The sequence below is a fragment of the Mastomys coucha genome, unplaced genomic scaffold (genome assembly GCF_008632895.1).
Source record: "Mastomys coucha isolate ucsf_1 unplaced genomic scaffold, UCSF_Mcou_1 pScaffold21, whole genome shotgun sequence".
NCBI lineage: Eukaryota > Metazoa > Chordata > Mammalia > Rodentia > Muridae > Mastomys > Mastomys coucha.
In genome coordinates, this window is record NW_022196904.1 from 52,964,424 (window position 1) to 52,990,929 (window position 26,506).

At 36.8% G+C, this 26,506-nt stretch overlaps 1 protein-coding gene across 4 annotated transcripts in view; it reads right to left on the minus strand.

The window, feature by feature from the left end:
* LOC116102328 (POTE ankyrin domain family member B2-like) overlaps nt 1-26,506 on the minus strand; it is a 113,391-nt gene that overhangs the window by 25,796 nt on the left and 61,089 nt on the right. For all 4 annotated transcript variants that reach the window (XM_031386858.1, XM_031386856.1, XM_031386855.1 and 1 more), the window contains 6 exons: nt 25,865-25,940; nt 12,947-12,975; nt 12,796-12,856; nt 11,328-11,419; nt 5,885-5,990; nt 4,339-4,418 (listed from right to left, as the gene is read on the minus strand). In XM_031386858.1, coding sequence (XP_031242718.1) covers nt 4,339-4,418; nt 5,885-5,990; nt 11,328-11,419; nt 12,796-12,856; nt 12,947-12,975; nt 25,865-25,940 — 444 coding nt within the window. The remainder of the gene's footprint in view (nt 1-4,338; nt 4,419-5,884; nt 5,991-11,327; nt 11,420-12,795; nt 12,857-12,946; nt 12,976-25,864; nt 25,941-26,506) is intronic.

The following is a 26,506-nucleotide window of genomic DNA, read 5'->3' on the forward strand; positions in this document are numbered from 1 at the left end:
GATGCAGATATTTGCAACCAATGAATGGGCAGAAGCTGCTGACCCCTGTTGCTGAATTAGGGAAAAAGTGGAAGAAGCTGAGGAAGAGGGCAATGATGTAGAAGCACCAGCAGTCTCAATTAACCTGGACACCCAAGATCTCTCAGGCACTGTGGCACCAACCAGGACGCATACACCATCTGATATGAGGCCCCCAACACATATGCAGCAGAGGACTGCTGGGTCTGGGTTTAATCAGAGAAGATGCACCTAACCCTCAAGAGTCTGTAGGCCCCAGGGAGTTTAGAGGTCTGGTGGGGTGGGGGAATCGGGACATCCTCATGGAGGCAGGGGTGGAGAGGAGGTATGGAATGGGGAACAGTCAGAGGGTGGCCCAGGAGGGTGATAAAATCTCGAGCTTGATAAAAAGGATTAAATAGAATTTTAGAAAGATGGAAATCCATCAATGTAATCCACTACACAAAGAAACTCAAAGAAATATCATATGGTGATATCATTAGATGCTAAAAAAGGATTTGTCAAAATATGACACTCCTTCATGTTAAAAATCTTGGAAAGATCAGGAAATCAAGTCACATGGCTAAATATAGTAAAAGCAATTCACAGCAAACCAATAGCCAACATCAAATTAAATGGAGGGAATCTTGAAGCAATCGCATAAAAACCAGGTAATGGACAAGGGTACTCACTCTCCTTCTATCTATTCAATATATTAACTCAAGTTCTAGCCAGAGTAATTAGACAACAAAAGGAGATCAAAGAGATATAAACTGGAAAGGAAGAAATCTAGGTATTACTATTTATGGGTACTATGATAGTATACGTACGTGACCCCAAAACCTCTACCAGAAAACTTTGACACCTGATGAATGACTTCATTAAAGTGGCTGAATATAAAATTAACTCAAAGAAATGAGTGACCTTCCTTTTATGATGGACAAGCAGGCTGAGAAGGAAATTATTAAAACAACACCATTCACAATAGTCGCAAATAATATAAAATTTCTTGTTGTAACTTAACCAAGCAAATGAAAGATCTGTATGTCAAAAACTTCAAATCCCTGAAATAAGAAATGCAACAAGACATCAGAAAATAGAGAGATTTCCCATGCCTATGTATTACTTTGCTAAACATACTAAAATGGCAATTCTCAACTTCATATAAAAAAAAACAAAATAAACAAAACAATAATGAATAAGTTTGGGAGAAATCACTATTCCTGACCTCAAGATGAGCTGCAGTGCAATGATGATAAAAATTGCATAGTAATAATACAGAACCACATACATTGATCAATGGAATCAAATTGAAGACCTAGAAATCATCCCATGCTCCTAAGCACATTTGAGTTTTTGACCAATAAACCAAAGTCATACAATGGAAAAGAGAGAGCATCTTCAGCAAATGATGCTGGTCTATCTGGATGTCTACATGTAGAATGAAAATAAATCCATATTTATCACCCTGTCTAAAGCTCAAGTCCATATGGATCAACGACCTTGACAATAAAACTGTATACACTTAATCTGATAGAAGAGAAAGTATAGAATAGTTTTGAACAATCTAGTATAGGAGACAACTTCCTGAATAGAACAATATCTCAGGCACTAAAAACACTTAATAAATGTCACCTCGTGGAACTGAAAATTGTCTCAATAGCAAGTGACACCATCAATAGGATAACATGGTAGCCTGTAGGATTGGAAAAGATATTCAACAACCCTACATCTCACAGACTACTGATACCTAAAATATATAAAGAACTTGTGAAATTAGATATGAATAGACCAAGTAACCCAATTAAAAATTGATACTGAGCCAAACAAAGAATACATAGTGTCTCTCATAACCAAAAAACACGAGGAAAATTTCAACATCCTAAGTCATTAGTAAATTGCAAATTAAAATGACTCTGAGATTCCATCATATGGCTAAGGTAAAATCTCAAACGTTAGCACACAAGCATGGGAGAACTATATTGTAGGTGGGAGTGCAAGCTTTCACATCACTTTGATACTCTGGCAGTATCTCTGAAAATTGGAAATAGTTCTACCTCAAAACCCAGACATAACATTTCTTGGCATATATCCAAGAGGTGTTCCACCATACCACAAGGGCACTTGCTGAACAATGTTCATAGAAGCTTTATTTGTAATAGTCAGCAACTAGAAATAACCTACATGTCTCTCAAATGAAACTTAAAGAACATGGGATATTACTCAGCTGTTAAAAAGCAAGGGTATCATGAAATTTGAAGGCAAATGGATGGAACTAGAAAATATCATCCTGAGTAAGGCAACCAAGAGCCATAAGGATATGCATGGTATTTACTCACGTCTACGTGGATATTGGCCACAAAGACCAGGATAACTACTCTACCAGTCCAGAAATGCAAAGAAGCAAAACAAAGAAGGCCCAAGCAAAATACTTGAATCTCTTTTAGAAAAGGGAACAAAACAGACATTTGAAGTGGATGGAGAGAAGAGACTGGGTGGGAGAGGAGATGGAAAGTACAATGGGACCGGGAATCAGGTGTGGGGAGAATGGAGGACAGGGGTGAGAGAGCTGGAAGAGTGAAGTGAAATCGGTTAGGGTGCTTCTCCAGGACAAACAAACAACCTGGAACACAGAACGCTCCTGGGAGGAAACAGGTATGACCTTAGCTGAGAATCCTAGCAGCAGGGGAAATGGAACTTGAAGTGACCACCTCCTGGCGCCAGGCAGAACTTCTAGTGGAGGGAGGAAGACACTAACCCAACAATCAAACCCTCAACCCAAAATTTTTCCTGCCTACAAGATGTGCAAGAATTAAGATTTAGCAGGGATTGAAGGAATGACCACCCAATGATGGGCCCAAATTTGAGTCCCAGCCCATTGGAGAGAGCCAATATTTAACACTCTTAATGATTTGCTTGCAGACAGGAGCTTAGCATAACTGTCATCCAAGAATCTTCATCCTGCATCTGATGGAAAGAGATGCACAGGCCCACAGCCAAATATTAGGAGGAGTTTAGAGAGTCTTGTGGAAGAGTTGGTGGAAGGATTGAGGGAGCCATAGGAGTCAAGGATACAAGAAGACCACCTACAGAGTTAAATAAACTGGGCACATGAAGGATCAAAGAGATGGAACCACCAACCAAAGATTAAGCCTGGACTGGACTAAAGCTCCCAACACATATTTAACAGATGTGCAGCTTTGTATTCATGTCCCCAAAAACTAGAGTGGGGGCTTTCTCTTACTCAGACTCTGTTACCTGCCTTTGGATTTTCCCCCCTAGCTGGGCTGCCTTGTCTGGCCTCAGTGAGAGAGGATGCACTTAGCCCTGATGTGCCAGAGCAGGTTATACGCATGGGGCAGGCTTCTTCAGAAAAGGAGAGGTGGGAATTAGGGAAGGGTATGAGAGGGTGGGACTGGAAGGGGAGGAGGAAGGGGGCTGTGAGCAAAAAGTAAAGTGAACAAATAAGTTAATTAATGAAAAATATATATAGGATCTTAAGATATTGGAAATTGTGCAAAATATAATTAAAGGGGCAGTAAAACACAGGTGGTAAGAAAACACTGGAAGAATACTGAGCTGAAGGCTTTTAAGTGGTTATGAGGGTAGGAGAATAAGTGAGAACAGGGGATAAAGTTTAGGTAAACATAAACTGATGCTATATGAAGCCTCGTGGAAACTACTAGTTTGTAAACTAATTTAAGATATGTACTTACGCCGGGCAGTGGTGGCACTTGCCTTTATCCCAGCACTTGGGAGGCAGAGGCAGGCTGATGTCTGAGTTCGAGGCCAGCCAGGGCTACTCAAAGAAACCCTGTCTTGAAAAACCGGAAAAAAAAAGATATGTACTTAAAAAGAGTTTGCTCAGAGGTACAGGGAATGTGTTGCATTCCCTCAGAAGTTATGCGATTTTAAATGAAACCCCAAGAACCAGGGACAGGATACCCCCTTATGTGTTATTATTCAAGAAGGTCCCATGCAATCCAAAAGAACACAGACTATTGCTATGGATTCTGCTTGGTTTTCATAACTAAATGGTAAGATCTTTTTGCTGAAGACACACATTCACACATGGTCAGTCCTAACTGGACTCAAATGTGCTACTAATAATTAATTTTTTTTAGGAGGACACTAACCTAGCAAAAGAATGAGTACCAGAATGAGCTGGAGGGATTCGGTGTTAATATGAAAGTTTCAAAGAATCAATAAAAGTATTATTTAAAAACATTTAATTTTGATGTATTAATTCTAAAATATATAAAATTTAACCTTATTTGGCCTATAAAGCATTATTGTGGAAACAATATAACATGTGTGATTTTAATTTCAATTTTTACTTACAAATGGCCTCTTGCTTGTTCTAACACTCTTTTGTTCCTTCTCTTCTTCTGAGATCTGTATTTTGTCTTCCATGATAGATTCTGTTGGCGAATGCACACATTTCATTAAGCTAACTATAATGAATATATGAAATAAAAATTTACATATTGTAATGAATACAGATTAGGCATGATAAAATATTTATTTTAACTTTCCTGAGTAATATTTTGAATTAAGTTAAAATATTGTAGAAATATTTTCTTCTTATAAAAGTCCTCCTAATTGGATTCTTTTCTGTCTCTTGGTCACATGCTATACATGTCAGAATGTTCTATATATTACAATATGTGGAAGATTAACACATATTGCTCTGTCTGTAAAAAGGTAGAGAATGGGCTCATCATGCAGTCTTCAGAAGGACTAAGGCAAGTCTAATATGTGATCTCAATATGATTTGATGTTCACGTTTACAACTGTAGTGCAAGGAGACCATTCTATATGTGTTTGAAAGCTGAACATGGTAAACATTAATAAGCTAGGGAAACAGTTTAGTAGAAGGTAAGAATAGAGAGTGATAGTTTTATGGACCTGAATTAAGGAGTTTTCAGAAATACTGAATATGTAAAATGATCACAGCCTTGTGTCCAATGCAGAATGTTAATAACAATACATTTACATTTTAAAACCTGTGTCGAATTGGACTCTTATTATCCATTAATATAAGATGTGCATGACTAATATAGACTCTTTTATGTTGTTGTGCTACATTGTTGTTCTCCTGATCCATAATTTGCTATGATGAAAGAGCACATTTGGGTGAGATGATTTTTGTAACTACAGGGCACATCACAACACAGTACCATAAACTGGGATGATTAGGTCACTGGCATAACATGTGTTTAACATGCTGAGAGCATGAGTAAATCCCTAAGCAAAACCATTATCAACAATAAGAAAAAGTAACAAAATTAAAACAAAAGGGTATACATTTATAAAAAATATGAGCATATAAATTGTATGGGTCTGTGACTACATTTAGAGCTTTCAAGAACTGCTCTAGAGGGGTTTAGGTAATGATCCTTAAAATATGCAGATTGCTCAAGATGAGAACAAAAGAAAACATGTATTAGTATTATACTGTAGAACTTTTAGTTTCAGACCTGAATCCATGACTGATCAAGGGCACTAAACTCACTGATTGGAACATACACAGATACAAAAAACCACTAGACTGAAGGTTCTCATACACACTACACCCTAATTTATCCTGACACTCATTTTTGTAACAGCAAAATATGTTTATTCAAAACAATCCTATCCTTATATTTGGATTTATCTTATATATTGCTAAAGATAATGCAAATTGCATAAGGATATCTGAGAGTTGTAGGAGGGAGGACTTGTTCATTAACTGTCTGCTCAGATTTTCCCATGTATATCTTATTACCAGTTGACTTATCCTTTTCCTTACTACATCTTTAATTAGTAATCTATGTCTACATATAAGAGATAGGGTGCTGTACTATACAGTTTCTATAACATTTGTATTTTAAAATGTACTACCTACTTTTCTCTGGATGATCTATTCCTTTTTTTACTGCATCATTGTCCATACAGGATGAAGGGAGAGCTTCTGTGGACATTTCATGCAGTCCATTAGGGTTAGACACACTCTGTCAAATGAGTATTGGTAACACATTTTAAAAAGGTCTTATTTGACTTCTAAGGATATAATTTCTAAGTTTATGAAAATTGTACTTTAAGTATATGAACTATATGTTGAAGACAAATATATTTTAATGGCATATCGAATATAAACACTAAAGCTTAAATCTTTCATTTCTCATGGCACTTCATTATGTAAGAGAAATACAGTACAAAGACAATGCATTCATAAAGTAGGATCTGATGTGCAATATTAACAAAAGTAATTACCTTTAGATTAAAAATTCCTAATTCAAATTGGTATACCCAAATAAATTCGGAGGGTATTTGAAAAAATAAATGCCTACACTACTATCACAATGATTTCTTTAAACAGTATTAATTTCCTTTCTTTTATTTGTCTCACTTTAATTTGCTTCTCTTGACTTAATGCTTGAGGTAGTACTTTGAGCACAATATTGAAAAGGAGTGAGGGTAGTGGACATGCCCCTGACTCACAAACTTACTGAGGTTGGTTTCATTTTCTTCCACTTAAGGATAACAATGGCAGTAATTTTCACATATGCATATTTTATTATATTGAGATATATTCCTCCTTGTCCTACTATCTGTCTTGGACTGTTATCATGAAGGAATATTGGATTTTGTCAAAAGCCTTATCTGCATCTATGTAGAAGATCATGTGATTTTTATCTCATTGTCCATTTATGTGCTTTATTCGATTTATTGATTTGTCTATTTTAAATCATCTCTATGTCTCTGAGATAAAAACAACTTGGTCATGGTAGATCATATTTTTGATGTGTATCTATTTTCAAGGTGAAAAAATTTTATGGAATATTTTAAAGTCTCTGTTTAGAGGTATTGTAAAAGCTTCTAGTTGCTCTCGATAACCTTATGGGTTGGTTTTCACAGCCTTATGCCAACTCAGAGTTGCAGAAAACAACACTTAGGTTTTCCAACATGGGGTTTTGGGCTGGAAGCTAAATAGAAACTTCCCACATCATACTTCAAAGTTCATGTAAATGGGTGAAACTAAAAAAGTTGATATTGTATGAGGTAATCTCGACTCAGAAAGATGAATACCAAATGTTCTCTCTTGTGCAATAAAAATTAATGGCAAAACATGTCAAAAAGCTTGAGAAAGTTAATGATAGCGGGCAAAAGAGAATAGAATGTATAGGAAAGGAAATGAGAAGAGAGAAATGTATTTATTATCTAAAATTTTAAAAATTCAAGTTATGAAAAGTGACACATACAGTGCTCATGTATGAAGTTCTCAAGAATTAAAATTTAATGAAAACTAATCAAATTTTAAAATACTCAGTATGAAAGTTATTTTCCAATATTGCCTATGTCTAGTAATTACACTGTATTTGGCATTTACTGAGTGAACAACATCTCATTCTCAATTCAGTATCTTAAAATTCAAATTCATAAAGATCTCTGACCACTCACCAAAAGATGCTCTAACATGTAATAAGGACACATGCTCCACTATGTTCATAGCAACCTTATTTATAATAGCCAGAACCTGAAAACAACCCAGAACTTCTCTCAACAGAGGAATTGATACAGAAAATGTGGTACATTTACACAATGGAATACTACTCAGCTATTAAAAACAATGACTATATGAAATTCTTAGGGAAATGGATGGATCTGGAGAATATCATCCTGAGTGAGGTAACCTAATCATAAAAGAAAACACATGGTATGCACTCACTGATAAGTGGATATTAGCCCAGAATCTCGGAATACCCAAGATACAATCCACAAATCACAAGGAACTCAAGATGAAAGAAGACCAAAGTGTGGATACTTAGATCCTTCTTAGAAGGGAGAACACAATGCCCATGGAAGGAGTTGCAGAGACAAAGTATGGAGCAAAGACTGAAGCAAGGACAATCCAGAGATTGTCCAACGTTGGAATCCTTCCCATATACAATCAACAAACCCAGTCACTATTGTGGATGCCAGCAAGTGCTTGCTTACAGGTGCCTGATATAGCTGTCTCTTGAGAAGCTCTGCCAGTGTCCAACTAATATAGAAGTATGGGTTCACAGCCATCCCTTGGACTGAGCACAAGGTCCTCAATGAAGGATCTAGAGAAAGGACCCAAGGAGATGAAGTAGTTTGCAGTCCTTAGGCGGAACAACAATATGAATTAACCTCAGAGGTCCCAGGGATTAAACCACCAACCAAAGAGTAAACATGGTGGGACTCATGGCTTCAGCTCCATACATAGCAGAGGATGACCTAGTCAGTCATCAGTGGGAGGAGAGGCCCTTGGTACTATGAGGCTCTATGCCCCAGTGTAGGGGAATGCCAGGGCCAGGAAATGGGAGAGGCTGGGTTGGTGAGCAGGAGTAGTGGGGAGGGAATAGGGTTTTATTTTTTGGAGGGGAAACCAGGAAAGGGGGTACCATTTGAAATGTAAATAAAGAAAATATCTAGTAATAAAAGAAAGATCTATGACCACAAAATACCATTCTCACTCCCACCCTGTTTGAAATTCAACTTTTCTCAAATGTTTCCACATTAACACATATTTTCTTTACATGGAAGTGCATTATCTGACTTGATACCTTTGCTTCTTATTTTGTTATGTCCTATCACTATCACATATGCCCTCATCTGCAATACTCAAATCTTGATAGAACAGCATATAATAGACATTTGCTAAAAGAAAATTTTTTTTCTAATGCATGTAAAATTTGTTAAGGCAATATTGAGCTCCAGGATTTGAGGAACAGTGGACACTCAGCCCTCAGTCACTTTCTCATCTGAAATGATTGCAACATCCAAGCTGTGCATACTGTCATAGTTGATAGATTCTTGATCCAGGTATCAGGGTCTGTTAGAAAAGCTCTTGCTATTGTGGGCCATGATGTAGGAAAGGAACCTGAGTGGAATATCACTATGCTTGATTTACTTCAAGACAATGTCTTATGTAGCTTAGATTATCATTGAATTTGCTATGTCGCAGTTAGGCTTTGAACTTGTGAGCCTCCTGCCTCTACACTACAGTGCTGGCACAGAATGACAGACTTGTACTATCACTACTCATTATCCTCATTTTTGTTAGGAAAAAAATTCTAGAAAGTTCTGGATCTTTTTTCTATTGGAACATTCTAGAAAAAAAATAATTTGCTTTAAAAGAATGATGGGAATAGGTAAAATACATGTCTTCTTCAGACTCAGAGCAGGAGAGGACCTGCTCTGTATCACACAAAGTCCTGATGTGTGGGTAGATCTTCTTGGTGGAGGTAGAGGTGACACTCACCATTCCACATATGGAGCTGACGAGAGGCAGACTGGAAACATGGTCCACCACACTGGGCTGCATGACAGGTTCTCCAACAGTAGCTTGAGCTTCAGCTGGTGCATCTGTTCCATTGCTAGACACAGGCTCAGAAGCAATTGCAAAGTCCTCAGGTCTTCCAGGCAAAGAAACCTCCCCTATCGAGTCCAGCTCAGATCTCAAGGAAGTTTCCATGTGTTCAAAACTTAAAATGCCTTCACAATGTTCTGAGACATCAGAGAGCATATTACTGTATTTTGTGTCTCTGAACAGACATTATAAAATGAAAATGTCTAGTATTTTGCATCTATATAAACTCTTTTCATTACTGAATTTCTGAACATATATCCACTAAGGAGACTGGATAACTACTCGGAAATTATTTATTTTCTTCACCAAAAATGAGCAAAAGAATATTTGGATAGTGCATTCTCATAATAGTCTATTAATTGGGCTGTAAAATCAAATTCTTTCCTCAAATGAAAACCTTGAAATTATTCAGTGATTCTGAGGAAAAAAATATGAAGCCTATTGTTGCTGACTTAAAACATTTCCACTAAAATCACAAACAAGATCAAGATGACTTTTCTTTCACCTCCTGTTTAATATAGTACTGGAATTCTTATCTAGATGAATAAGACAAGAGAAGATAAATGAAATGCCAACAGAGAAGAAATATATGAAACTATTTTTGTAGGTGATACAATTCTATAAAAGACCCTAAACACTCCACCAGAAAATTATGAGAAAACTCTAATAGACACATTTAGCAAAGCAACAGGATATGAATTTGAAGCCCCCAAATCAGTAGCCTACCTATATGTAAATAACAGACACACTGAGAAAGAAAACAATGCCATTCAAAATAGCCTCAAAGTATAGTAAATTAGGATAAGTCTCACCAAAAGAAGTAAAATAATTTTACAATGAAAGCTATAAGATAGTGAAAATAACAGATTGAAGTTACCAGAACATGGAATGACCTCCATAGATCATGTAATAGTAAGGTTAATATTGTGAAATTGGACATCCTAATAAAAGGAATCTGTGTATGCAACACAGACCTTATAAAGAACTCCTGTGCAATGTTCACAGTAAATGAAAAGGAAAAATTTAAATTTCTTATGGAAATACAAAAGAACAAGAATAGCTGAAACAATCAACCATAAAACAGAAACAAAACTACAAAGCAAACAAAACCAAAAGAACAGAAGACAAAATTGCTGGAAGCGTCACTAAAGATTTCAAGTTACACTACAATAATAGTAATAAAACAGCATGGTTGTGGCCTCCAAACAAAAATTTTAATTACTGGAAGGTAATTGAGGACCCACCTATAAGTACATAAGTCAACAACATGCATTGCAGAAACAAATGGCTCTGGTCAACCTGGACAGATAGATATGGATGAGTCAGGTAATTCTTTACCTCTCCTCCTGCACAAAACTCAAGGTATCTCAACATAAGGACTGATCTCTTGAGTCTAATAGTGGAGAAATTAAAGAATAATTTTTAACTCATTGACAAAGTGAATGACTATATGAACATGATACAGGGAATATAATCCATAAGACCAACAAAGAAAATAGAACAACATGAAACTAAAATTATTCTCTGCAGCAAGAGACACAATCATTAACTTGAAGAGGCAACTTTTCAGACTGGTAAAATACTTTTTACCTGTTGTACATGTGAAAATGAGTGCCTAGAATATACAAAGAACTCATTCATTAATTCAAGTGATGAATTATGATACTCACATTTGACCTTATCTTTGTCAATGTGTGTAAATGCATTAAAAATGAAGAACTTACAATAATCAAATCTTTACTTATTATATACCAAGACAAACTGTTTAGCCCTTCAATGGGATTTTAAGAAGGTTCTGTCATTGTATACAGATTAAATGTTTTAATTTTAATGTTAAGCTATTAATTTGTTGACTGTATAAGGTAGTTTAAAATGTAGCATGTTGGCCTAAGTCAGTATGATTGAACCAAACAATATTCAATGATAAATTTAAATTTAAATTTTTACTTACAAAACCTATATTTTCCTTATCAAAACTTCTCTCAATTTCCAGTTTAGATTCTGTTATTTCTTCTTCTTCTAGTTCTTCTGAAAAATCTGTATCTTTTGTGTAAAAATATGAACAACAATTATGTAAAATAATATTCTATACAAAGAAATAATTTAAAGTTAGGAGTTTTTAAAATATTTCAATTAACTATATTGTATAGCTATATATTTACATCTTTTGAAGAACCTGTAATTGTAAAAACATCAACACCATATTTGTATATATTCTAGATATTGGCTCATTTTGAATTGTGTTTTTATATGTTTTGTCTGGAAAGAGAAAAACAACATATTTGCTCACAATATCCACATTCAAAGATAATGTAGTAAAAATAATGCATCCACCTATGAATAATTCTCTGCCTTGTAATAGTATTTCTTTAAACCTCTCAATAGTGAAATCATCAAGAGTATTCTTAGTTTAACATAAATTTAGCTGTGGAAAGCATAGCACACTTATGGTTTGTACTGATGAGTTGCCTCTTGACACATTCTAGTACATGGAGACATTCTGGTGTGCATTTATGTTCTCATAGAAAAAAAAGACTATTGTTTTCATGCTGGTTACCAGAGTTCATTATTGAGGTTTAACTTATTCTGTGCCTCTGCCACAAGAAACAACTTTGTTACAGGTGTATCTATTTTTCTCCTTGGTAAGTAAGAACTATATTTTGTATCTTACACCAGGAGTTCTCATTTATTTTTGCCTTTGTTTCATTTTAATTACTTTGTGTATTCCTGATAGGTTCTGATATTGGGTTTTGAAAATATACAAGACATTCCAGACATGGGTTCTCTATTAAAATTCCTGTTTTGACATAGAGTTTCAGAAAATAAGTACAGCAAAATAAATAGATGTAAAAGCAAAATATAGGTATAAAAGGAAGTAACTGAATTTTCAATGGCATCTCCACCATACAATATTGTATTCTATTTTATTAAAACATAGTATAAACATGCTTTGTTAAAGACATTTATTTTCCTTTTAAATAAATTACAAGGCACTAGGAGATCTATAACAATACAACAATTGATTTTCTTTTTTGAAGATGTGATATATTTCTATTTGTCCAGGACAGAGCAGAATCTCTAAACTCAAATATGTCTCTGTCTTAGCCTTTCAGGTGGCTTTGATTAGAGGTGTGTATTCCAAGACCCAGGTGTATCTAAATCATGTTCACACTTTAAGCCAGTCTCACTAGTCTCAGGATTGCCTTCTATAAATTTCTACAAAGAGATTGCACAACTGGAAATGTTAAGGCAATAGAAGCTAAATAATAACCATCAAAGTGTATCATACATTTGTGAATACTTCATTTTGTTATTATCAACAAGAAATAATTGTCATGGAGAAGACTTTGAACATTTAAATGTATAATTTATCATACATTTTAAATGCATTTATCATAATAATTGACTCACAAATTTACCTGGTTGAGATTGTTGTGGTTCAGGCTTGGGTTTGTAGATTGGATGAGAATAATGCCTAAGCTGAATAGATTTTGAAATGAAATAATTAATCAATGTCTTAGACTTCAACTAATATTTAATTATTCAATATAAATATTAAAAGGCAGTTACCTCTGGGTGTGGACATTTGTCAGCCCACACTAAAAGGGAAAGGGTACATAATCAATCCTATGCACAATGACAAGTCCAAAACTATCTTTGTGAAGGATTTGGATGGCAATGAGTGTTCATTCCCTTATTTCAAAAGAAAAAAATCTGATTATTTTACTAGGTAGGATAGCAGCTGACAGAAATATACTAAAATACAGCAATAGAAGTTTACAGATTCAAAGTAATCCCCATCAAAATTCCAACATAATTTTTCAGAGAATTTGAAAAATAAAGCAAAACAAAACCTAAAAAGGAACCTTTCAATTTAGTTTGGAAACATAACAAACAAAGAAACAAAACAAAACAAAACAAAACGAGATAGCTAAAACAATTCTGAATATTAAAAGAAGCTGAGTCATCACCATCCCAGATTTTCTGTTTTATTACAGAGCCATAGTAATAAAAACATCATGGTATTAGCATAAAATAGACATATTGATCAATGACATTAAATTAAAAACAAACATAAGTCTAAACACTTATGGGCACTTGATTTTTAATAAAGAAGCCAGAAATACACAGTGTATAAAAGAAAACATGTTCCACAAATGGTGCTGATCAAACTTGATGGCTTCATGAAAAAGAATGCTCATAGAACTGTAATTATTACCCTTAACAAAACTGTACTCTAAATGGATCAAGGACCTCAATATAAGACCAGATACCTTGATTATGACAGAAGAGAAAGTGGGAAATTAGGCTTGAATTCTTGGGTGCAGGGAAAGAGTTTCTGATAAGGAAAACTGTAGCACAGGCACTACAACCAACATTTAATAAATGAGACTGTATGACTTCAGGGATAGCTCTTCTGACTGCCTCAGGTGGCAAGGGATGTGGCAGGAGCGGGCAGCACCTCCACACCCATACTACTTCCCTACAGAGGAGAGTCTGGGTTAGTATTTCCAAGTCCTTATGGTAGCTCACCTATACACCTACCACCAGGGCCAGCTCTGCTATGCTGTCCAGGTGGGGTGCAGGACCAGCTCTGCCAAGTGCTGTAGCTGATGTTAGAGGGGCTTGCACTATGCCTGGGCAGCACAGTAAAGGTGGCCATGGGTATGGGGGCAGGGATGAACCTGCATCACAGTGTGAGCATGAGAGTTTTGGCCTTACTACTCTTCTGTCAAGAGTTGGCTCTGGTGCTGGGTCAATGCCCTCCTCCTTGTTACCCCTTGTCAGCTGCAGCACTTGGGAGGCAAGGCCCTACACCTTGTTTTGGCAGCACAGTAGAGGTGGCCCTGGTGGAGAAGATATGGATGAAACAGCCTCAAAGGCATGAGTGTAAGAGTACTGGCCCTACAGCCCTTCAACTATGAGGTGGTTTGTGCCCAGGAATGATGTTATCTACCCCTATCCCCTCACCACCTGAGGCAGTTGGGAGAACTGTCTCTGACCCTCACTAGTTGCAGCCCTCAGGAGAGTGGGCCCTGCACCTAACCTGGGCAGCATAGTAGAGCTGGCCCTAGTGGCAGGGGTATAAGTAAATGGGCCCTGGGGGCAAAACCATGGGAGAGTTGGCACCACAACTCCTCAGTAGTAAAGGTGCCACTTTACTACGCACCTGAGCACCTGGGTGATGCTCTCCTTAACTTGTGGTTCCCACCTGCAGAAGTTGTAGACTTGCCCCAGAGGTAATGAGATCAGGGAGATATTCCGGTCTCTCACTAGTTGTAGCACTCAAGAGAGTGAATCCTTCACAAGGCCAGGGCAACACACTGGAATTGGCTCTGAGGGCAACAGTGAGAGTGAGCCAGCTTCAAGAGTGTGAGATAAGGAGAGCTGGTCTGACCTTCTGTAGATGAAAGTATTGAGAGGCTTATCCTGAACAGTGTTGGAGAGCTGTCCCTCATGGTACAGATGAAGGAGATCAGCAGGTTGAGAACCTCAGCTACCATCTAGACACAGGTCCAGAGTTGTGAGTTAGCTTGCTCCAAAATCTACATAATCTGTGAATTGTTAGTATGTGTTTTCACATAAACTGGTCCTGTTTATCCAAATTGGTTTATCCATTACACAGGGCAAGAACAGGAAAATCAGGAAGAAGTGTACTGGTGAGGACACAATGCAATATTGATGGTGTGGTAGAAGACAGAGACCTCAATCAGGCTAGTGACTAGTTGCAATGAATATTTACAAGTGCAGCTGTATTAACAGAGAGGTGTTACTGTAGGGAACACTGTGACACACTACACTTTCCACCCAAAATATTTTTTATGCTCTGTTTTTTTTTTTGTTGTTGTTGTTCTTGTTGTTTGTGTATGTTTATTTTTCTTTTTAGGAGGAGGTTGCAAGGCTGGAGAGCAGATACAAGGGGACAGGAAGATGACAGGGAGAAAGACTGGGGTGCATGATGTGAAACAAAAAAATCAATAAAAAACTAAAAACAGATAAGAGAGATGATTATATAGATAGATATAGATAGATAGATAGATAGATAGATAGATAGATAGATAGATAGATAGATAGATATAAAAGGGACTTCATGAAATAAAAAAATCTGTATGGCAAAAGACACCTGCAGTTAAGTAAATATCATGCTATAGGACAGGAAAATAGGTTAGCATTTTCACATCTGATAGGTTGTCAAAATCTAAAATATATAAAGAACTAAAATAAAACTGAACTCCCAGAAAACAAATAACCTCTCAAAAACATATTTAAAATAAACAGTTAATTTTCTAAGATTAAACATAAACTGAATTGGAAAGAGCTTAGATGTCCTTTGCCTTAACAATATATAAGGACATATTTTGCTTCTGTTAAAAGTGGAAATTATGGATGGTCTCAATCTGCATCCAGGAGCTGAGGCTGTTCCATAGCCCTCTGTATGCAGGTCCCACGAGGAGAAAGCTAATTTCCCAGGAGTGCTCTCACTCAAAGCTCAGAAATGTGATTGCCAATTTTCTCCAAACTGTCCAAAGTCAAGAATGCACAGGGCACAGGAACAGTGGAACATCTGGGACAGTATCCCTCTAGTTTCCATCTGCACCCAAGAACTGAGGCTATTCCATATCCCTCCACACCCAAACCCTACCCAGGAGAGAGTTGATCTTGCCAGGAGTGCTGACATAGGCTTAATGACCCACAGGAGGGACAAGTTCCAGCCAGAGACAGCAAGACCTACTAACACCAGAGATAACCAGATGGTGAGAGGCAATCCAAGAACCTTACCAAAAGAAACCAAAGCTACTTGGCATCATCAGAACCAAATTCTTCCACCACAGCAAGTCCTGGATACCCCCAATACACTGGAAAAGCAAGATTTGGATTTAAAAATCACATCTCATGATGCTGATAGAGGACTTAAATAAAGAAGGGCATAAATAAATCCCTTAAAGAAATACAGAAGAACACAGGTAAACAGGTAGAAGGCCTAAAGAGGAAACACAAAACTCCCTTAAAGAATTACAGGAAAACACAACCAAACATGGGAAGGGAGTGAATAAAACCAACCAGGATCTAAAAATGCAAATAGAAACAATATATAAATCATATAGGGAGAAAAGTCTGGAGAAAGAACACCTAAGGAAGAAATCAGAAGCCATAGATGCAAGCATCACAAATAGAGTACAAGAGAGAAAAGAGAGAATATCAGGTGCAAAAGATACCATATAAAACATTGACACAACTGTCAAAGAAAATGCAAAATGCAAAATGTTCCTAACCCAAAACATTCAGGAAGTCCAGGACACAATGAGAAAACCAAACCTAAGGATAATAGGTATAGAAGAGAGCAAAGATTCCCAACTTAAAGGGCCAGTAAATATCTTCAACAAAATTATAGAAAAAACATTCCCTAACCTAAAGAAAGAGATGCCCATGAACATACAAGAAGTCTACAGAACTCCAGATATATTGAAAAGAAATTCCTCTCTTCACATAATAATCAAAATACCAAATGCACAAAACAAAGAAATAATATTAAAAGCAGTAGGCAAAAAAGGTCAAATAACATATAAAGGGAGACCAGTCAGAATTATACCAGAGATTATAAAATCCAGAAGATCATGGGATGTCATACAGACCCTAAGAGAATACAAATGCCAGCCAAGGCTACTACTATACCCAGAAAAATTCTCAAATAACATAAATGAAAATACCAACATATTCCATGACAAAAACAAATTTACATAATATCTTTCAACAAATCTAGCCCTTCAAAGGATAATAAATTGTAAACTCCAACACAAGGAGGGAAACTGCACCCTAGAAAAAGCAAGAAAATAATCTTCTTTTAACAAATCAAAAAGAAAAGGGGAGATGGCTCAGAGGTTAAGAGCACTGGCTGTTCTTTCAGAGGTCCTGAGTTCCATTCCCAGAAACTGCATGGTGGCCCACAACCATCTGTAATGGGATCAGATACCCTCTTCTGGTATATCTGGAAATAGCTGCAGTGTACTCATATACATAAAATAAATAATTCTTTTAAAAAAAGAGAAAATAGGTTTAAACAAACAAACAAACAAACAAAATGCTGGGAAATGGTAGTACATGCCTTTAATCCCAGCACTTGAGAGGCAGAGGCAGGCAGATTTCTGAGTTCAAGGATGGCTTGGTCTACAGAGTGGGTTCCAGGACAGCTAGGGTTACACAAAGAAACCCTGTTTCAAAACAAAAAAAAAAAACAAAAACAAAACAACAACAAAAAAAACAAATTAAAAAGCACATAGCTACATAGACATAATTCTACCTCTAAAAACAAAAATAACAAGAAGCAACAGTCACTTTTTCTAAATAACTTAATATAAGTGGACTGAATTCCCCAATAAAAAAACATAGATTAACAGACTAGATATGTAAACAAGACCCAACAGTTTGTTGCATATAGAAAGTACAAATCAGTGACAAAGACAGATTCTTCTTCAGAGTAAAACATAAGAAAAACAATTTTCCAAGCAAATGATACAAAGAAACAAGCTGGAGAATCCATTCTACTATTGAATAAAATCAACTTTCCACCTAAAGTTATCAAAAAACTTAAAAAAGGACACTTCACACTCAACAAAGGAAAAATCTACCAGGAAGAACTCTCAATTCTGAAAATCTATGCTCCAAGTGCAAGGACACCCACATTCAAAAAAAAAAAAAACTCTATTAAAGCTCAAAGCACACATTGCACCTTATACAATAATAGTGGGAGACTTCAACACCCCACTATCAGCAATGGACAGATTGTGGAAACACAAACTAAACAAAGACACCAAAGAAACTAACAGAAGATATGAACCAAAAATATAACAGATATCTATAGAAATTTTCATCCTAAAACAAAAGAATATACCTTCTGCTCAGCACCTCATGGTTCCTTCTCCAAAACTTCCATATAATCGGTCACAAAACAGGCCTCCATAGATAAAAAGATTGAAATAATCTGAGGCATCCTATCAGATCATCATCTAATAAGGCTGGTCATCAATAACAACAAAAACATCACAAAGCCCACATATACATGGAAGCTGAACATCTCTCTACTCAATCAAAACTTGGTGGGAGTGGGGAGAAAGACATAAAAGACTTTGTAGAATTCAATGAAAATGAAGCCATACAATACCCAAACTCATGAGATAAAATGAAAGCTGTACAAAGAGGAAAACTCATAGCTCTGAGATCTTCCAAAAAGAAAATAGACAGAGCATACACTAGCAGTTTGACAGCACATGTGAAAGAATCTAGAACAAAAAAAGCAAATACACCCAAGAAGAGTAGATGGCAGGAAAAAAATCAAACTCAGGGATTAAATCAACCAACTAAAAACATAAAGAACATAAACAAAGGAATCAACAAAACCTGGAGCTGGTTCTTTGAGAAAATCAACAAGATAGATAAACCCTTAGCCAGACTAACCAGAGAGCACAGACAGTATCTAATATTTCAAAATCAGAAATTAAAAGGGAGACATAACAACAAAAACCAGGGAAATCAAAAAAAACATCAGATCTTACTAAAAAATCATACACTCAAGAAAACTGGAAAAGTCAGGATAAAATTGACAATTTTCTAGACAGATACTAGGTGCCAATGTTAAATCAGGATCAGATAAACCATTTAAACAGTCCCATAACCCCTAAAGAAATAGAAGGAATCATTAATAGTCTCCTAAACAAAAAAATTCCTAGACCAGATGGGTTTAGTGCCTAGTTCTATAAGACCTTCAAAAAAGATCTAATACCAATATTCTTCAAACTATTCTGCAAAAGAAATACAAAAGGAACACTACCCAATTCGTTTGATGAAGCCACAATTACTCTGATACCTAAACCTCACAAAGACTTAAAAAAGAATGAAAATTTCAGACCAATTTTCCTTATGAATGTTGATGCAAAAATACTCAATAAAATCTCAAAAACCAAATCTAGGAACACATCAAAAAGATTATCCATCATGATCAAGCAGGCCTCTTCTCAGGGATGCAGGGATAGTTCAATATATAGAAATTCCTCAACATAATCCACTATATAAACAAACTCAAAGAAAAAACACAGGATCATTTTATTAGATGCTGAGGCAGCATTTGACATCCAACACCCCTTCATGATAAAAGTCTTGGAATATCAGGAACTCAAGGTCCATACATAAATATAATAAAAAGGATATACAACAAACCAGTAGCCAACATCAAACTAAATGGAGAGAATCTTGAAGCAATCCCACTACAATCAGATACTAGACAAGGCTGTCTCTCTCTCCCTACCTATTCAATATAGTACTCAAGTCCTAATCAGAGCAATTAGACAACAAAAGTTCAAAGGGAAACAAATTGGAAAGAATGAAGTCAAAATATCACTATTTATAGATGATATGATAGTATTATTAAGTGAACCCAAATATTCTACAAGAGTGCTCCTAAACCTGATAAACAACATCAACAAAGTGGCTGGATATAAAGTTAGCTCAAACAAATCAGTGGCATTTCTCTACTCAAAGGATAATAAGGCTGATAATGAAGTTAGGGAAATGACACCCTTCATATGAGTCACAAATAAGATAACATTGGTGTGACTCTAACCAAGCAAGTGAAAGATCTATATGACAATAATTTCAAGTATCTGAATAAAGAAATCAAAGAAGATCTCAGAAGATGGAAAGATCTCCCATGTTCATGGATTGGCAGGATTAATATAGTAAAAATGGTCATCTTGTCAAAAGGAATCAACAGATTCAATGCAATCCCCATCAAAATTCCAACTTAATTCTTCATAGAGTTAGAAAGAACAATCTGCAAATTCATCTGGAATAACAAAAAACCAGGGTAGAGAAAACTAATCTCAAAAATAAAAAACTTGTAGGGGAATCACTATCCCTGACCTTAAGCTGTATTACAGAACACTATGGAGAAAAATTCATGGTATTGATACAGAGACAGGCAGGTAGATCAATGGAACAGAACTGAAGACCCAGAAATGAGCCCACACACCTATGGCCACTTGATCTTTGACAAAGGAGCTAAAAACATCCACTGGAAAAAAGACAGCATTTTCAACAATTGGTGCTGGTTCAACTGGTGATTAGGATGTAGAAGAATGCACATAGATCCATTCTTATCTCCTTGTACAAAGTTCAAGTCCAAGTGGATCAAGGACCTCCACATAAAACCAGATACACTGAAACTAATAGAAAAGAAAGTGAGGAAGAGCTTCGAGCACATGAGCAAAGAAGAAAATTTCCTGAAGAGAACACCAATAGCTTATGCTCTAAGATCAAGAATTGACAAATGGGACCTCATGAAATTTCAAAGTTTCTGTAAGGCAAAGGACACTGTCAATAAGACCAGATGGCAACCAACAGATTGGAAAACTATCTTTACCAGTCCAACATCCCATAGAGGGCTAATATCCAATATATACAAAGAACATAAAAAGTTAGACTCAAGAGAACCAAATAACCCTATTAAAAATGGGGTACAGAGCTCAACAAAGAATTCTCAACTGATGAATACTGAATGGCTGAGAAGCTCCTAAAGAAATGTTTAACATCCTTAGTTATCAGGGAAATGCAAATCAAAACAACCCTGAAATTCCACCTCATGCCAGTCAGAATCGCTAAGATCAAAAACTCAGGTGACAGCCGATGCTGGTGAGGTTGTAGAGAAAGATGAACATTCCTCCATTATTGGTGGGATTGGAAGCTCGTAAAACCAATCTGAAAAACTTTCTGGTAGTTCCTCTGAAAATTGGACATAGTACTACCTGAGGATCCAGCTATACCACTCCTGGGCATATATCAGAAGATCCTCCAACATGTAATAAGAATACATGTTCTGCTATGTTCATAGCAACATTATTTCTCATAGCCAGGAGCTGGAAAGAACCCAGATGTCCCTCAACAGAGGAATGGATAAAAAAAATGTGTTAAATTTACACAATGGAGTACTACTCAGCTATTATAAACAATTGACTCATAAAATTCTTAGGCAAATAGATGGAACTAGAAAATATCATCCTGTGTGAGATAACCTAATCACAAAAGAACACACATAGTATGCACTTACTGATAAGTTGGTATTATCCCAAAAGCTCAGAATACCCAAGGTACAATTCACAGACCACATGAGGCTCAAGAAGAAGTGAGACCAAAGTGTGGATACTTTGGTCCTTCTTAGAAGGGAGAACAAAATACCCATGAGAGGAGATACAAAGTGTATAGCAGAAACTGAAATATAAGACTGTCCTACCTGGTGGTCTATCCTATATATAGTTACCAAACCTAGACCCTATTGTGGATGCCAAAATGTGCATGTGGACAGAAGCCTGATATAGCTGTCTCTTGAGAGGTTCTGTCAGAGCCTGGGGAATACAAAATAGGAGGCTTTCAGGCAGCCATTGAACTGAGCATGGGTTCTCCAATGTAGGAGTTAGAGAAATGACTGAAGGAGCTGAAGGGTTTTGCAGTCCCACAGGAAGAACAACAATATGAACTAACCAGTACCCCCAGAGTTCCTAGTGATTAAACCATCAACCAAAGTGTACACATGGAGAGACCCATGACTCCAGCTATATATGTAGCAGAGGATTGCCTTGTTGGACATCAATGGGAGAAGAGGCCCTTGGTCCTTTGAAGGCTTGATGCCCCATTGTAGGGGAATGCAAGGAGTAGATGGGTGGGTTTGTGAGCCACTGGAGTGGGGTCGGGATAGTGAATTTTTGGAGGAGAAACCAGGAAAAGGGATAACATTTGATATGTATATGGAGAAAAATATCTACAAAATAATTTTTTTAAAAAAGTGAAAATTATGGACAGAAGCTGGTGAACACCCCCATGGTTGAATGAGGGAAATGCTAGAAGATGTTGAGGAGGAGGGTGACACTATAGGAAAACCAGGAGTCTCAACTAACCTGGGCTCCTGAGATCTCTCAGATGCTGGACCACCGGCCAGGTAGCATATATCAGCTGATATAAGGCCCCCAAGACTTATACATTAGAGGACTTCTGGGTCTGGACTCAGTCTGAGAAGATGCACCTAACCCTAGGAGAGACTTGGGGCCCCAGGGATTTGGGAGTTCTGGTGGGATGATGGGGGTGGGGAGTTGCGACATCCTCTTGGAGACAGGTGTGGGAGAACATGCAGAGTGTGGAATAGTTGGAGGGTGGACTGTGAGGGGGATAAAGTCTGTACTGTTAAAAAGATTAAAAAATAAATTTTTAAAAAGAAAAATAGAAAACATTGGAAATTATGAAATATACAGGTAAACTAATGAACCTAGAAAAAAGTGTCTGAGGTAACATGGATCCAAGATACAAATATTGTATGTTTTATCTTATTTGTGCACTAAAATCCATAAAACCACAGAGATTCTATATCAAGTAAAAGATGTCAGGGGAGGATTACTCAAGTAAGAGGAAATAGATTATATAATGGGAGGGTATGGGAGATTTGAATGGGAAGGCAATGGAGAAGAATAGTTAGAATAGTAAAATGGGGAGGGACAAGTCATTTGAAAAACAATATGGAAACTCATTACTGTAGAAGCATTCTAAAATAATTATGTATATGAAATAAATGTAGATGGAGTCTCCAGTGGCCAAAATAGATCAAAAGCTCAAGAAATAGCACATTCTGGGGAGGATGTGAGGCAAGGGGAAAACTCCTCCATTGCTGGAGTAAATACTACTTTGTATATCAATTTGTCATTTTCTCAGAAAACTGAAAATAGTTCTATCTCAGGCCACAGATCTATCTCTCCTGGATTTATACTCAAAAGATTCTCCAACATTTCACAAAGACTTTTGTTCAATTATGTTCATAGCAGCTTTATTTGTAATAGCCAGAAACTAGAACATCCTAGGTGCCCCTCAACTGAAGAATGGGTAAAGAAAGGGTGGTACATCCACACAATGGAATACTATTCAGCTATTTAAAACCAAGATAACATGAATTTGGATATAAAATGGATGGAACTTGAGTGAGTCAACCCATTCCCAAAAGGGCATGCATAGAATGCACTCAATTATAAGTGGATATTAGCCATAAAATACAGGTATCATGTTATACTCCACAGATCCAAAAGAGCTAAACAAAAAGGAAGACCCAACAAGAAATTTTGAATCTCACTTAGAAAGTGCAATAAAGTAGTCCTAAGAAGCAGATGGAGAGAGGGACCTGGAAGAGAAGGAGAATGGGGGAATTCAGGATCAGGTGTGAGGAAGCACAGAAGAGATGGTTAGATTGTCATGAAAATAAAAGGAAATCTGCAATTTATGGGAGTGAGGAAGTATGGGAATCTCCAGGATGAGAAAAGACCTGGGAAAAGGGAAGCACCCAAGCTTCAATGGAAGTGATCTTAGCTATGATTTGCTATATTTGTGGTATGGTAGCTGAAGATGATACTTCCTTTAACCAGAAAGGAACCCCAGTGGATCAATAAAGACACCAATCCAACCACAAAACTTTCAACACAAAATTTATCCTGTGTACAAAGAATGGAGTGGGATAGAACAGAGACTGAGGGAATGACCAACCAATAACTGGCCCCTCATGAGACTCATCCCATAGGCAAGCACAGATCACTAACACTTTTAATGATACTCTGTTATGCTTGCAGACCAGAGTAAGTTGTCCTCCAAGAGACTCCACCCAGCAGTTGACTCAGAGAAATACAGACACCCACAGCCAAACAGTAGATGGAATTTGGGGATTCTTATGAAAAAATAGGATGAAGGATTGTGGGTCCCAAAGGGGATAGGAACTTCACAGGAAGACCAACAGAGTCAACTAGCTTGGCGCCTTGGGGCTCTCAAAGACTGAACCATGAATGAAAGAAAATACATGGGCTGGACCTAGCCCTCTCAGCTCTTAAATAGTGTATGTGCAGCTTAGTCTTCTTATAGGTCCTGAAGAACTGGAACAGGGACTATCTCAAAAGCTGTTGCATGTGTTTAGGATATGTTCTTGTAGCTGGACCACCTTTCTGGCCTCAGTGGGAGAGGAAGTACCTAGCCTTATAGGGATGGGAAGTGCCAGGGTGGGGAGATACAAAGGGGTACCCCCACCCAGAGGAAAAGGGGATGGAGGAAAGATTGTAGGAGGGGATGAGAGGGGGCAGGGAGTTGTATGTAAAGTGAATAAGTAATATATATATATATATATATATAAACTTTTAAAAATGAAAAAAAATGCAGAAATGCCCAAAATGAGGAGACCTCAACCCTTCTTGAAAAGGGGAAGGAAATAATTACTACAGGATGAAGAACTCTAGAGAAGAACCTGGATGGGAGAAAGGAGGGCAAGGGAAAAGAGAAACAGGATCGGATATGGGGAAAAGGACAGGTGAAAGGCCTAGATGGCCAAGAGAATAAATGAAAATAAGCAGCCTCCGGAGTACCAGAGACCAAGGAGTGAGACATTCTCAGGGCTCATTGGGGGTACCTTTAGCCAAAATGCTCAATATTGGGGAGAAGGCACTCGAAGAGTTTGCCTCCAGCAGATAGATAGAGCCTTAAATTAATGGACAGGGTTACTAAAGCACAATCAAAATTTCTGACCCAGATTTGTTCCTGTCTAAAAGAACTGTAGGAACCAAAATGGAGAAGAGATTAAGAGAAAGGAGGTCTAATGATCAGCCCAACTTGGGCTCTATCTCAGAGATGATGCTATTTTCCTATAATCTGCTTACAGAGAGGAGCCTGGTATGGCTGTCCTGACAGAGGCCCTACCAGCAGTTGACTGACATAGAAGCAGATACTTACACCCAACCATTGGACTAAAGTCAAGGGCCACTATGGTTGAATTAGGGGAAGGATTGAAAATGAAAAGGAGAGCAACCTCATAGGAAGACTGGCATTCTCAACTAACCCAGATGCCAGGGAACTCCCGGAAACTGAGCCACAAACCAGGAGCATACACAGAGTGGTCTTAAGCTCCTGGCACATATGTAGAAGAGGGCTACCTGGTCTGGCCTTAGTGTGCTTAATTCTCAAGAGCTTTGAGGCCCCAGGAAAGGGGGAGACCTGGTGGTGGAGGAATTGCCTCTTTGAGGCAAGGGAGAGGGGGAATGGGATAAGGAATTGTGTGTGGAGGGACTGAAGGGGGAAGGACAATAACTGAAATTTAAACAAAATAATTTAAAATAAAAAAATAAACATGGACTTTGCTTGAAAAAACAAAAAAAAAGTTGAAAGCATGTGAAATTTTTGGATACATGTAATTGACTCAATGGCCACAAGGACCCTTTGGAAACCTCCAAATATCTCAGATATAAGAGAACATATAGATCTTCATGTGACTATAGCAATTTTACATATTGTTCAAATTTATTAATATCGGAGTCTTATTACAAGTTTGATTACCTTTTGTCTTACTGTAAGTTTATTCAGTGATTTCTATGGATGGTAAAACCTATCATCAACTTGTCTTAAAACAAATCTCTTCATGATGATGCTTACCTTGACTTTCACTTTTGTCTGTTTTATTTCCTGTGTTGTATGAATGGCCAGGTTTCCTGGAAGTGTTCTGCATTTCCTGGAAGAAATATCAAAGATATTCTGTCAAATGGTGTTTCTGAGTATCAGAAAGGTCATATTTTCTTCCTATTAATATACTGAATTTAAGAAAATTATACTTGAAAACATATACAATAAATTTTCAAAAACATATTTTAGAGGAGAATCTTATACATAGACTCAAGTTTAAGTCCATCTTTCATTTCTCATGGTACAACATTATATATATATATATGCAGTACAGAAGAGAGTGTACATATATACATAGTGTTACCTGAAGTGCAGATATCAATACATGTTAACTAATTTTGTATTATAATATCTAAAACTAATTTGTATTTCCCAGTAAAATTGGGAATTATCTATGAAATAAATATTAACATTCTTAGTAAGGCCATTGCTCTAAGAAATACAAGATTAAACATGAAGTAATTTAGCAAAGATGCTGTGTGGTTAGGTGTCATAGGAGATGTGTCATGGTTAAAATTTTTTTTTATTTTTATTTATTTATTTTTTAATTTTTTTATTTTAGATATTTTCTTTATTTACATGCGAATTTCTCAATTCCCAGTTTCCCCTCCAAAA